This window comes from Blennius ocellaris, assembly GCF_963422515.1.
Source record: "Blennius ocellaris genome assembly, chromosome: 14".
In the NCBI taxonomy this organism is placed as follows: domain Eukaryota; kingdom Metazoa; phylum Chordata; class Actinopteri; order Blenniiformes; family Blenniidae; genus Blennius; species Blennius ocellaris.
In genome coordinates, this window is record NC_137663.1 from 18,830,318 (window position 1) to 18,843,366 (window position 13,049).

The following is a 13,049-nucleotide window of genomic DNA, read 5'->3' on the forward strand; positions in this document are numbered from 1 at the left end:
GCTGTTTGCTGAGATTTTAGTGGCGGCTGAAAAAACTCTTCAACTGAGACGCGCATCCAATGAGCGCCTCCACAGACTCCCCCCAAAGAAAGATTGTGTTTCCATAGCTGTCACTCGATCATGCAAATGTGAAAAAAAAAAAAAAAAAAAGTCTCTAGAAAACAGCAGTCGACTCAGCACACAGGTGGAGGATGGGAGTGGGTCATGACCAGGAGGAGTTTTCTCTGGGTGGACTTGTTCGACCTGCATTGTTTTAAGTTCCTGCGCTTTGGATTATGCTCTTCCCCCTGATCCGTGCGTCTCACCACTTCCACTGAGCTTGCAGATTCATTAGCGCTTTCATTTTCTCTGTGGGTCATTGCATTCTTTGCTGAATGCAAACATCGTCATGTTTAACAGAACCCCTCTTCTCCTCGACTTTGTGGTCTCGCTTTTAGGGCTTGTTCTATGCATGGAAAGTGAAATCAGTTTCCCGATTAGGCTGGATAACGAAGGATGGACAAATGCTGACAACGACGTGGACATTCTCAATGGAAAATGTGTCCTAAAAATACGAGCTTTCCAGCAGGAGTTTGTCATTGATTTACAGCAAGACTCTGATTTCATTGCACCTTCTATTTCTGACCAAGACGCGTCGTGGCTCCCTAATTCCGATGTCACCACTGACTTGAGCCGGTGTTTCTACTCCGGATATGTGAATGGAGACAGTCTTTCATATGCTGCTTTAAGTCTCTGTAAGGGCTTGCACGGTGCGTTCGGCTTCCAAGACTGGGAATATTTCATCAGCCCGGCTCGGAATGACACCAGAAGCGCAGAAAGTGCGCACATCATCCGGCGCAGAACCAGTAACAACCTCAAACCCAGTTCAACTTCCAGGTGCGCGGTGGACAGCGACGCAAGCCTTCAGGTCGCACAATTGCTTGAGAAATACAAGCGACTGGCGGACAACGGCAATGCGACTGAGGCGACCCTGAAGAGGATGGGACGAGCCAAACGATTTGCCTCCGTCCCCAGATACGTGGAGACGCTGGTGGTGGCGGACGAGTCCATGGCGGAGTTCCACGGAGACGACCTGAAGCATTACATCTTGACACTGATGGCTGTGGCTGCGAGGCTGTACAAGCACCCAAGCATTCTCAACTCCATCACTATCACGGTTGTGAAGATTACGGTCATATCTAAGGAGGACCAAGGACCAGAGGTGTCCGGGAACGCAGCCATGACGCTGCGTAACTTTTGCACCTGGCAAAAAAAGATGAACAAAAACAACGACAAGCATCCAGACTATTGGGACACGGCCATTCTGTTCACAAGACAGGTAACATATTATTTATCAGAGTTACATTTATTGAGCTTGTGGGAAATCATAGCCAGGCGAAAAGGGGCTTTTTGCGCAATTACGCACAAATACGTAAATTAAGCCAATACTCGTTTGGCAAATTGTTGTTTTTTAGTTGTTCTGTTAGATCAGGGCTATGTAGAACATGCTTGGGAACGTGGCGTTTTTCTAATAATGCGTAAAAGAACCTCTGCGTATTGAATTGTTCGTTCCACATCTGCTAAACTCAGGGCTGCAGCGTCACCAATAGCACCATTTGGCGCTGATTCTCTATCACAAATAAAATGACTTGAGCTAAATGAAACACTAGTCATTGTGGATCTTAAGAGGGCGGTTTTATTGACTTGGAGTCCATCTCTGACTTCTCAGTGCTCTCCCAAGCATTTGGCAGAAGGCACGATGTCACAGATCAAACTATTGCTCACAGTTATTGGTCAGTACGTTGAAAAGTTATTAATTTCGTCTCTTCAAGGATGATTTTAATTTCTGAGAAATATTTTGTTTTGGCTTTCTTCCCACTGCAGTTAGGGCAGTTAATTGCAGAGCCACATGTAATACAATAAAGTATTTATTACCTATGGCATGAGTCACTATGATGACATGATTGAAGTAGACCTCAAAAATGCTTGGTAACTTCACCAAATGCAACGAGCAGCAGTACCCTCAGGGATGCACTAGTCGGAAGTGTCTTGTTTCTCTCAACCTTTCCTACTCTCCTCCAGCTGTGGGGTTCCCCCCCAACCCCCCCCCCCCCCCCCCCCACCCACCCACCCACCCACCACTTTGCCTGCTCCTCATTAAACAGGCCCCTAAGGGGAGGGATGGAGGGACTGCAGGGTGTAGTGATGGGCTCCAGTCTGAAACAAGCTGCTGCAGAGAAGCACTATTTGTACACTCAGTCTACACAGCTGTTGTTTTACAACAATTTCTCTTCTGTTTCCTCACACTTTTTTTTTTTCTGTCATTCATTCTTTGTCTCACAGCAACTATCCAGTGTAGGTACTTGGAGTTTGTGTACAAAAAAACCCTCAAAGATGGCGCACAGCGGTGGTTGAAATGCAAAATCTGTTTCCAGGTTCTTGCTACACGTGCAGTGTTAATGTTATAAACACTGCAGCCAGTTCAGATGACCCCATTCAACTGGACCGGACCAGCCTACAATGAGTCATGCGACTGTAATCTGCTATATAAAGCAGAGAAACTGGCGTCTTGGGAGCAACACAGTTTCAGTTAACATATTGCACCAAAAGAGTGACCTAATCAGATGTTTGACAGTCTGCATTTCAGAAGAAGAAAAAAAACTGTATTAACCAGAAATGGTCAAACAAAGAACATTTCTTGTCAGCGACTCCAAGTTTTAGATGTCAGGAAACAGATTTGAGATGATGGAATTCCTTGTTTAAATAAGGCAAGACAAACAGAATGGCCTTCCAGATGTAAACACTGTCACAGTGTATAGACAGAAACCATAATTTACTGTTTAGAACCTATACAAAATGTTGATATTCGAGTAGTGGTTTGTAGCGTTTCAACACCTCATAAAACACACATCAAGCTTCTGTTTAGGAACAACTGTAGCACCCTGCAGAATTTTGGCCCACGCCAAGCTTTCACTGTCAGTTTCTATGTTTAATATATAAGAATGATGTTTTTGTCACAAAGCCTGAAACATCATGTGCAAGACAACATGTCATGTCAACTGTATGCTTGAGGATAAAATTGAAATATGCAGTATGATGGTAAAATTGCATGTACAGCTGTTATTAAGACCAATTTTACCAAACATTTTGCAATTATGGCCTGGAGCTTTCATATCAGCAAACCCACTCCTCCCAAGAAACTTTGGAATGACTCCCCATCCCAGCTTGGGAAAGAAAAAAGAAAAAAAATCAGGCAGCGCTCCAACTGTGGATTCATGAGAAGGTAACTCAAAATTAGCGAGTTTAGTCAGGGTTTTTTTCTTCTTTGTTTTACTATGGTTTTCAATTGGCTCCTCAAGCACATTTGGTTGTTTACCAGCCCACAGTATAATTTAGTAGGTTTTATGAAGACCAACTTGATGTTGTCCAGAGGCGACTGGGGCTGTCTTTACACTGCATCGTCAGCATCTTTGTTGCATCGGGAATGTTGCAAGTTTACTCAGTTCATTAAGTTACACAGATTTTTTTTTTTTTAATTTTTTTAATTGTAGAAGAGCAGCCAAAAGATTAAACCCAGCTGTAAATCTGTTGAAAAATGTATGTCTCCCCCCAGGAAAGAGGAGGTGGCTGCACTGTAGCTCACAGCTTGTTTGCTTCTATGATAGATAATGGAGTGAGAAAGAGAGGATTTCACATAAGTATGCCTGGAGATCATAAATCCAGTGAGTGAGACTACTGATATCAGAGCTTAAACACTGAGCAGTCCCAGTTTCAGTATTTTTGACTGTTGCACAAAAAAGTAATGGGAGTTAAACCATGGAAATCGGGATCACTAAACAAAATGGAAATATTTCTTTGCTTAGGTAACTACTTTTTTTTTTTAATTGCAGAGACACAAAAGCTGCAAAGATAGACTTCAGATGTGGGAAGTAGGTCAAAGCAAAGAAGAAACTCATTGACACGTCTGGTTCTTCTCCCCTATTCATCTTGCAGTTCTTTTTTTTTTTTTTTTACTCAGCTGACCCAAACTTTCAGATCTCGCCTGTGCACATGAGCCCATCTGGACTACATTTGCACTGACCAACAATTGTGGCTTTGCGGTTTATTCTAGGAATGATTTGTCAGAGCACTCGGGGTCTTCACTTGGCTCTGTGCTTTATGGTTACATTCAGAGCAGTGAAGTATGGCAGGAACTGGGTGACACGAAACCACTGCTGCAGTTAAATGCAATAGCTGCAATAGCTGTGTTTTGGGGGTATGTAGAGACATTACTGGTTAGGGAGCAGGCAGATGGGCGGATACTGCAGAAGTTGTCCTGTGATTAGGAGGTTCGGCTCCAAAAGGATAGTCTTTGGGTTTTTAAGCCTCTGTGGTCGAGAAATAGGTCATCTGGAAACTCTGCTCTGGCATGGAAATGTCATGATTGGGGACACTTACGTTACCTCATACAAGAAGGTGTGCTCTAAACACTGTTACCCACTTACAGACTTAAAGACTGGGTGGTGCAAACTGTTGGTAGACACGACTGAATCATTTCCAGATCGAGAGAAAAACAATTTTCCTGACATCAAGACAATATGATGCATAATTTCATGCATAAAACAATAATTCTTTTTCAACCTAATTGGTGAGGTCTGGGAACAAGGTGACATCACTACATGAAGTCAGACCAGACAAGAATCAGGAAAGGTTGCAGACATATTTCAAATAAACTTCAAATTAGGAAAGAAAAAGAAAAAGAAATTGCCAGACCAAAAATAAAACAGACACCTGCAATGTCTGTTGCGCTCAGTATTTCCAAACGCTGCTTTGTTATGAAGCACGGAACTTCTTTTGACAATTTTTCCAAATCAAGTATATTCAAATAACCCAGGAGGCCATCTGAAAAAAACATTATGCTTTACGAAAAAGCTTGTAGCTGAGTTTCAGAAAATAGCTGGTGTGTTGATGAGTGCTGCATTAGGAACAGACGCAACAGAAACAAACAGAAATAACATTGTGGTTAATTCCACCAAATTCTCTCATTTCTTTATTGGGAATACCTCCAATGACAACATCTATCTCATGTAGCTGGGTGAAAGGGGTCGATTAAATAAACACTAAATTTTTGAGGACTTAACAGTAATTCTCATCTCACGGTTGTTTTATTCTTATTATCGTATTATAATTTTCTGACTTCTGTTTGACTAAGAATTACAGCACAGTTTGTTCCTTCTCACCAAATGTAAACAGAAATAGTACATAACAGATGAAGAGACAAACATGTAGGTCCAAAAACAAGGAAAGTGAAGATCAGACTTGCATTTTACAAGTCTAAACAGGAAGTTTAAAAATAATTTTTTTCATTTGATTCATCGAGTGATGTTTTGTGAATTTACTCTTTATGATTACTTCTCACCCCCAAAACATTGCCGTCTTACTTGCTATGCCCACCTGACTTTGACTTGATTACTACTCAGCACAGAAGCATTCATTTATTCACACATTTCTTTTCCAGGACCTTTGTGGAGCCTCCACCTGTGACACTCTTGGCATGGCAGATGTTGGCACCATGTGCGATCCGAAAAGGAGCTGCTCTGTGATCGAAGACGACGGCCTTCCCTCAGCCTTCACCACTGCTCATGAGCTTGGTGCGCCCTGTCGTCATCATCCTATTTGCAATACACAGTAGTGCAGTCATTTTCCAAGACTAAAAATGAATAAGACATATGTTTTTACACTCAAATGACTCATTAGGTTGTTGCTGTCATGGTCACAAAAGAAAATAATGTTTTAGCACTCACAATATTTCATGGTTGTTGTTGAAATATTGATCAAATTGATGTAAATCACTGCTATTACTTTTATTCCGATGAGTAAAAGACTTGAATTTGAATCATCCAGAATCCACTGACCACAGTCAAATGACAACTTCATCACCTTTCTGTACTCCATCACCTGACATCCATTTTTTTTTTCTTTTATGTTTTCAATCTGCCAGAGATCACAAAATCCGCACATATGGGTCATTTTAACACAAACAAATCAACATTTGCTCTTGTTATTGTTGTGTTGCGGGCAAGCTGACATATGGAAAGGTCGAGATAAAAGCATCCAAGTATTCATTAATGACATCTTGTTTCCTGTCAACAGGACACGTGTTCAACATGCCACACGACAATGTGAAAGCCTGTGAGGACGTGTTTGGAAAACTTCAGGGCAACCACATGATGTCTCCCACACTTATTCAGATCAACCGCACCAGCCCCTGGTCTCCCTGCAGCGCCGCCATCATCACTGAGTTTCTGGACAGTGGACACGGTGAGAAGCCAAGACAGTTATGACAAAAACACATTACAGTGAGTTGGAGTCAACAAACATGGGGCAATGTGCAAACTTCACTGTGTAAGTCAACTGCAAATTGCCACCTGTCCATTCATGGTGATGATTGTCAAAGTGTTTGGATACAGCCATGTGGCTTTCTCAAGATCAAGTCTTCAGGTTTTTCTGACATTTTCCCGGGTTATTAGCGTTCTGATTTCCACTATAAAGTCAGTCAATGTAAGCAAGTGTACCATATGTCAGAAAATAGTTTATTTCGGTGTCCATCTGTGCTTCAAATCTGACATCTGTAGAACCTCTCGCAGACCTACGCTTGTAGAAAAGCAATAGCTGAAAAGAAATTCATTCATTTGGATGCAGTTTGTTTGCCAAACAGGGCAGACCGCAGCACTTGGCCCTGGAGCGACGTTAAACTTTTATTCTAAAACTGCCCCCACATCTGTCCTAAATTATAGGCCTTGTGCAGAGGAGCGTCACCACAGTGGTTTGGACAGTGAGGTGTATCTACCCAGTGTTTCCCATGCAGGTTTCCTCCAAATAGGTCCCACCTTTTTTTTTTTTTGCTTCTTTCTCTGTCCATTTTGGATTTGATGTGAAAGCAAGAGGACACTGGTGAGGAGAGAGACACAGAAGAGCCTTTTTGACTTGACAAGAAGTGATTTCTGTGTTACAAATGTTGTAACTTGGATTCTCCTGCCATAAATCCTGACTTCAAAAAGCCCAGAGGGGGGGATAAAGACTTGTTTCCACATGTTTGAGGCAATTTTCTTTTAGTACAGCAGTCAGCGTTACTAGAAACGTTAATTCTTATGCACGCACACAGAGACCCCACACCACCTATTGTTTCCCATGGTCTGTGGAGAGAGAATAGGAAGGAAGAGGTGAGGCGCATGATCGTCAGTGTGGAGTGGCTTGTTAGTACTGCATTGGACTATAAGTTAATCAGCAGGGGCGTTTTCTTTCTGCCAAATTTTTGGTGTAAGGGGAAGAAACTAATTTGCCACTACGTACAGCTCATTCACTCACTGCCTTATTATATGTGTTGTGAATCCACCGCAGCACAAATTGCACAATAAACAGCTCAAAGTTGTAGAAACATGTTGGGGTTTTTTTCTTAGTGCACATTACGTCTACTGGATGCTAGAGTTCAACAGAAGGGTAAGAAGGTGCGAGTATTAGTGAGAGTTGTCCCTCTGCACAGTTTGTCATCTGCTGATTTGATCTTTATGTTTCTGTGAAGCACCGATTTCTCTCTTTTATTCATTTTAACCTATCATGATAGTGTTTGTATGATTCTGTAATGTGTATCTAAATGTCGTTGATTGTGATGTTTGATTTTTAAAGAAAAGCCTCATGAAATTCAAACGTCGTTTCTGGTATTAACAGTACTGCTGAGCTCAAATGTGAAAGTACAGTATTTTTGTGTCACTGCATTTTCACAAATAAGAAACAGCGGCCATGGTGGATGGATCTTGAAAGGATAAGCTTGAGGGTGTTTAGGGAGGGTTTGAGGGTGGGTTGGGGTCACAATGGCTGTGTGTGTTTCTGTGTGTGGTAAGTGGTGTACACTGCTTGGATTGCATCAAGCTGTTCTTTTGCTTCAAAGAGTGGAAATCACAAGGGCGATGGCTGTGTGCTATGCCCCAGCCACAATCCCACCGACCCACAACACAAGACCAGTTAATGAAAAGGATTGTATAAATATTTATGCATAAGTATAGATTGCCTTGTTTTTTTAAAAATTATTTTCATGTATTTCAAGACAATTTCATATGGTGCATCTGTAATGACTAGTTTTAAGTGCACATGTCTGGTAAAGAGATTTTTTTTTTTTTTCTAAAACTGGAAAGTAGAGTTGTTTTGACTCCAGAGCTGTTCTAACAAATTCTTCCCCCTGTAGGCGAATGCTTGCTGGACCAGCCTCAGAAACCACTAGTCCTTCCTGATACGCTGCCAGGAGCATCCTACAACCTTGAACGTCAATGTCAACTTGCCTTTGGAGAAGGCTCCAAGCCGTGCCCCTTCATGCAACCACCGTGCAGCCGCCTGTGGTGCACAGGAAAGTCCAGCGGCCACTTGGTGTGTATGACGCGACACTTCCCCTGGGCAGACGGCACCCACTGTGGGGATGGACAGTTCTGCGACCGAGGCGTCTGTGGAGACAAACGGGCCCAAGCAGCAAAAGTAAATCTCACACAACTGATTCAATTCTTCCTTATCAAAGTATGTCCTGGAAGTAATTAAGACATCCTTTTTGTTTTTCTTTTTGATTTTGCATTTCTAGGTTGATGGACGCTGGGGTATTTGGGGACTGTTTGGTTCATGTTCGCGGACTTGCGGAGGTGGCGTCCAGCTTTCTAAAAGGGAGTGCAACAACCCAGTTCCGTCAAACGGGGGTAAATACTGCCAAGGGGTCCGGGTCAAATACCGCTCCTGCAACCTGAACCGCTGCCCCGACGCAGGTACAACTTGCTCAAAACTGACAACTACTGCATCTCCATGTGACATTTTTGCTCGAAGCGATTCCACCCCTCACCTTTCGAACCCTCCCTCCTCATCTATGCAGGTAAAACGTACCGCGAGGAACAATGCGAGAGCAGTGGCCACAGTTTCAACAGCAACCGCATTGCTCACTCTGTGGTGTGGGTCCCCAAGTACTCTGGAGTGTCTCCTGAAGACAGGTGCAAACTCATTTGCAGGGCTAACGGCACTGGCTACTTCTACGTCTTGGAGCCCAAGGTAAACAACAGCTTCACTCGTCGTACGTTGGCTGAGCAAATGATTACCTTCGTGAATATTGAATGTCAGGCATGAGTTCGAGATCCTGCTCAAAAAATGTATGATTGATTTATGTTTATGATTTCTTCTGTTTTTTTATGCATTTTAAAAGGTGGTGCGAGACAGCGTAACCTTTAGCAGAGATACTGCTGTTATTGTGTTGAGAGGCATTTCCACATTAGGCCTCCAAGTAACTTTTATTTACTGACTTTATTCCAATATAATTTCACTCTTATACCCCTTCTTTGGGTCTGAAGCTCCAATTTTGCACTACTTTGACTTTGTGACAGATCATTTGACATGTTATTTATTTATTTAGTTTTTTGGGGGTTTTTTGTACTAAATTCTGATTGGTTTGTTCGATGACCAAGCACATCCAGCTCCATGTCTTTGTTGGGCTCATCGCTCTATCCAAAAACTTCTGGGAAACAAACAAACAGACATGGTACCATTTGAAGCAGATCAGTCCCATGTAAACAAAGCATCATACACACAAAACCTTCAGTTGAAGACTTTTGCTTGCGTTGTCACTTGGAAAAGAATAAGATTATATGTCAGCCAGCTGCCTCTGGTCTCAATGCAGAGATTGAACGAAGAAATGAAGGAGAAAAGCAGGACATTTTATCGTTTTCAGAGAGCAGGGCGTGGAGTGAGCTCGAACAGCAGTGAAGCGCAGCTCATACTTCACTCCATCGTGCCGTGTGGAGGAGGAGATAAGAGCACTCTGGGGACACGTAGCTCTGAATCACGAGGCAGCTGGATGTTTTAATGTTTCGAAGCATGACTTTGACGCATAACTTACATAGTTTATTATGCTTCCTATGTGGGAATTTGTTCAGTTTGGGTTTGTTTTATTTAGTCCAAGCCCTCTCAGGTATGATGCGTGGTTTTTTAAAAGATGGACAGAAGCCTTATCAGTAAACCAGCAATGTATCATGCCAGTGCCTGTATCTGTAAATGCTGTGTTCATGTCCTGCATCAAGGGAGAGAGAACTGAATTCACATGGTTTGTTAATTTTAGAAGTCTAATTTATTTACTAGGGTTTTATGAATCATTGGTGATATTTGCTCAGTATCACTTAAAATTTGTTTTTTTTTTGTTCCTTCCATTAAAACTAACCTCAACATGTATCTGTCTACCACAGGTTATTGATGGGACTCCGTGCTCACCAGACTCCACAGGAGTGTGTGTCCAAGGGAAGTGTATTAAGGCTGGCTGTGATGGCAAAATTGGCTCTACCAAGAAGTTTGACAAGTGTGGAATCTGTGGAGGCGACAACAGGGGCTGCAAGAAGGTGTCGGGGCTCTTCACAAAGCCTGTGTAAGCGAAACCAGGATAGGGTTTGCGTCGGTTGATTTTCCCCCCCATAAATGAAGGATGATCATTTTATCGTCTACAGTTTTCTAATATGACCTCTTAATAACTGTCAAATGCTTTGACTTGCAGACATGGCTACAACTTCGTCGTCATGTTGCCGGTGGGAGCCGCCAACATCGACATCCGCCAGCGCGGTTACAAGGGATTGACGAGCGACGACAACTATTTGGCTGTGAAGAACAGCAAGGGTCATTACCTGCTCAACGGGAACTACATCGTGTCGGCTGGTGAGCGGGACCTGTTGGTGAAGAACAGCTTGCTGCGCTACAGTGGAACAGCCGGACTCTCTGAGACTCTGCAGGCGGTGAAACCTTTGGGAGAAGCCCTCACCGTGGAGGTGCTGTGTGCAGGGAAGATGACGCCTCCTCGGATCCGCTACTCCTTCTACCTTGCTCGACAGGCCAAGGAAGATAAGGCTCTGAAGAAGGATGGGAACATAAAGTCCCACAATAGTGTCCTGGCTGAAGACGGTGACAAGGACAAAGGAGTAGACACCCTGAAGGAGTCTTACAATAAAGAGGATTCTACTCTTGCGAAATGGATTTCTACAAATTGGGACACATGCTCAGTGTCTTGTGGCAGAGGGATCCAAAGGAGGTTGGTGCAGTGTCTGCAGCCAGATGGGAAGCCTGGCTTGGACTGTGATTCTTCACAGAGACCTGCAGCCACCAGGGTTTGTGGAGAGCCATGCCCGGAGTGGCACACCGGGCATTGGTCGCCCTGCTCCAGAACCTGTGGGAAGGGCTTCAAGAGACGACCACTGGAGTGCAAAAGCCAAACTGGCCTCCTTCTCACAAGGGATCACTGCACTGGCCTTCGTAAACCGCAGGAGCTGGACTTCTGTAACCTAACACCTTGCTAGTGACTCAATTCTAAAAAAACAAAACAAAAACAAAAACAAACAAACAAACAAAAATGTGTTTGTTTTCATTTTGTTTTAAATGGACTGAGTTCAACCCACCTTCAAGTATCGAAACATGTCGGTCATTTTGAGATTATTTCTTCTTTATCTTTGACCGGCTAGACAATGACAGACACTTGCTTGGAAAAACAAGAACATTGGGAGGAGATCGAAATCACGGCGAGGAATGCTGGAAGATGTTTTTCACTGCCGTCAGCTTTACTCCAAAAGACACATGTAGCTCTGATGGTGAAATAACATAACAAGAGGGTCAACTATAATGTATCCGAATCCCACGAACTGTCAACAGACACAGAGCGGCCCATTCGCAAGCAATCAATCTGGTTTACCCTAAACGTCTGGAACGGATTATATGTCATAATATTTTAACTGTGCAGGATCTAAAGTTGTTGTTGGGTCTTGCAAATCAATCAGTGGAGTTTGCTGCAAGTCCAAAAGAAGTGACTCAACTCTTCAAATGTGACATCCACCAACCGAGCTAAAGCCTGATGCTCGCGCCCCGCAGAGTGCTCAAACGGAGCAAGACATTGTGTGACGAATTGAACATATTCTAGGATTTATAATCCCAGCTTGTTTTTTTTGGAATTGATTTCAAAATGAAACAGATCTCTATAATTTGTTCTGTTATACTGATTTCTATTGCTGCTGCCGCTGCATTGTTTATCTAATGAATCAAGGCTGTAATGCGAACATATTGAATAACTTTCTACACTGACCACCATTGTTCCATTTAATAATGACACACTCTTGACATATTCATTTAAACAATCAAACATTCACACTGCATACATTCATTTTCAGCTCAAACCACAATCTGAAATTTTCCTTGTCACAGTTTTTGACTAGTCCAACTATACAAAACATCTCTATTTGGAAATTAGTGAACTGAGATATGAACTCGGTTAGATTTTACACACACGCACTCACTGTAAGTTCAGTTTTTTCCATCTGTATTGATAATGTTTGACCACCTACTACAAATGACCACAGCAGTTGTCCTGATGGTTTGTAGAGTTCAGCCACTTGTGAAGCATATAAAGTAATTCCTGTCTGGCACATTTATCACTGATAATTTATTATCAATGAAACCACAAAGCACAGACAGAATGTGTTTTCCTGCATGTGGCCTCACAGCTAGAGCCAAGTTGTCCTCTCTGCAGAGTTGATAAAATCCTGTAATCCATTATGTTCTTGTTTTATTTTGAAGGCCCTCATTGACCTGTCCAGCATCCAACTACAGGGTGAATCCTGTGTCAGCTGAAATGTTATTTTAGATGGATTTTGTTTAAAAATCAGCTTTTGCACTTTGTACAGCAAAAGAAACAATGACCTACATGGGCTGTACTGTATACTATGTATACATCTATTCAGCTGTGTGCAAAAATAATGTAAATACTTTTAAAATGTTTTTTTTTACACCAGTATTTGTTATTGTCTTTGATTTTACTATATTTATTCCAAAAATAAAGCCATTACTGAAAAGTTGTAACTTATACTTTGCCTTTCTCTGGGGTTTTTTTGCAGGCATAAATATTCATTTGTCTACTGAATACATGTTTTCTCACAACCTTGCACATATTATTTCAGACCTGCAGAAACATGAATACTGTTATGATTGAATTAGAGGACCACATATATTTCAAGTTAATCAAATCACTTCAAATTGGATTA

The 13,049-nt window shown here is 42.3% G+C and overlaps 1 protein-coding gene across 1 annotated transcript; it reads left to right on the top strand.

Moving 5' to 3' along the window:
* The first annotated feature begins 253 nt into the window (after positions 1–253).
* On the top strand, positions 254–12,799 carry LOC308139383 (A disintegrin and metalloproteinase with thrombospondin motifs 15-like). Its single transcript, XM_080508812.1, has 8 exons — positions 254–1,318; positions 5,477–5,609; positions 6,112–6,279; positions 8,201–8,484; positions 8,585–8,762; positions 8,867–9,039; positions 10,224–10,399; positions 10,526–12,799. The coding sequence occupies exons 1-8, from the start codon at positions 389–391 to the stop codon at positions 11,316–11,318; spliced, it is 2,835 nt and encodes a 944-aa protein (XP_080364938.1). The 5' UTR covers positions 254–388; the 3' UTR covers positions 11,319–12,799.
* Positions 12,800–13,049: the final 250 nt, after the last annotated feature.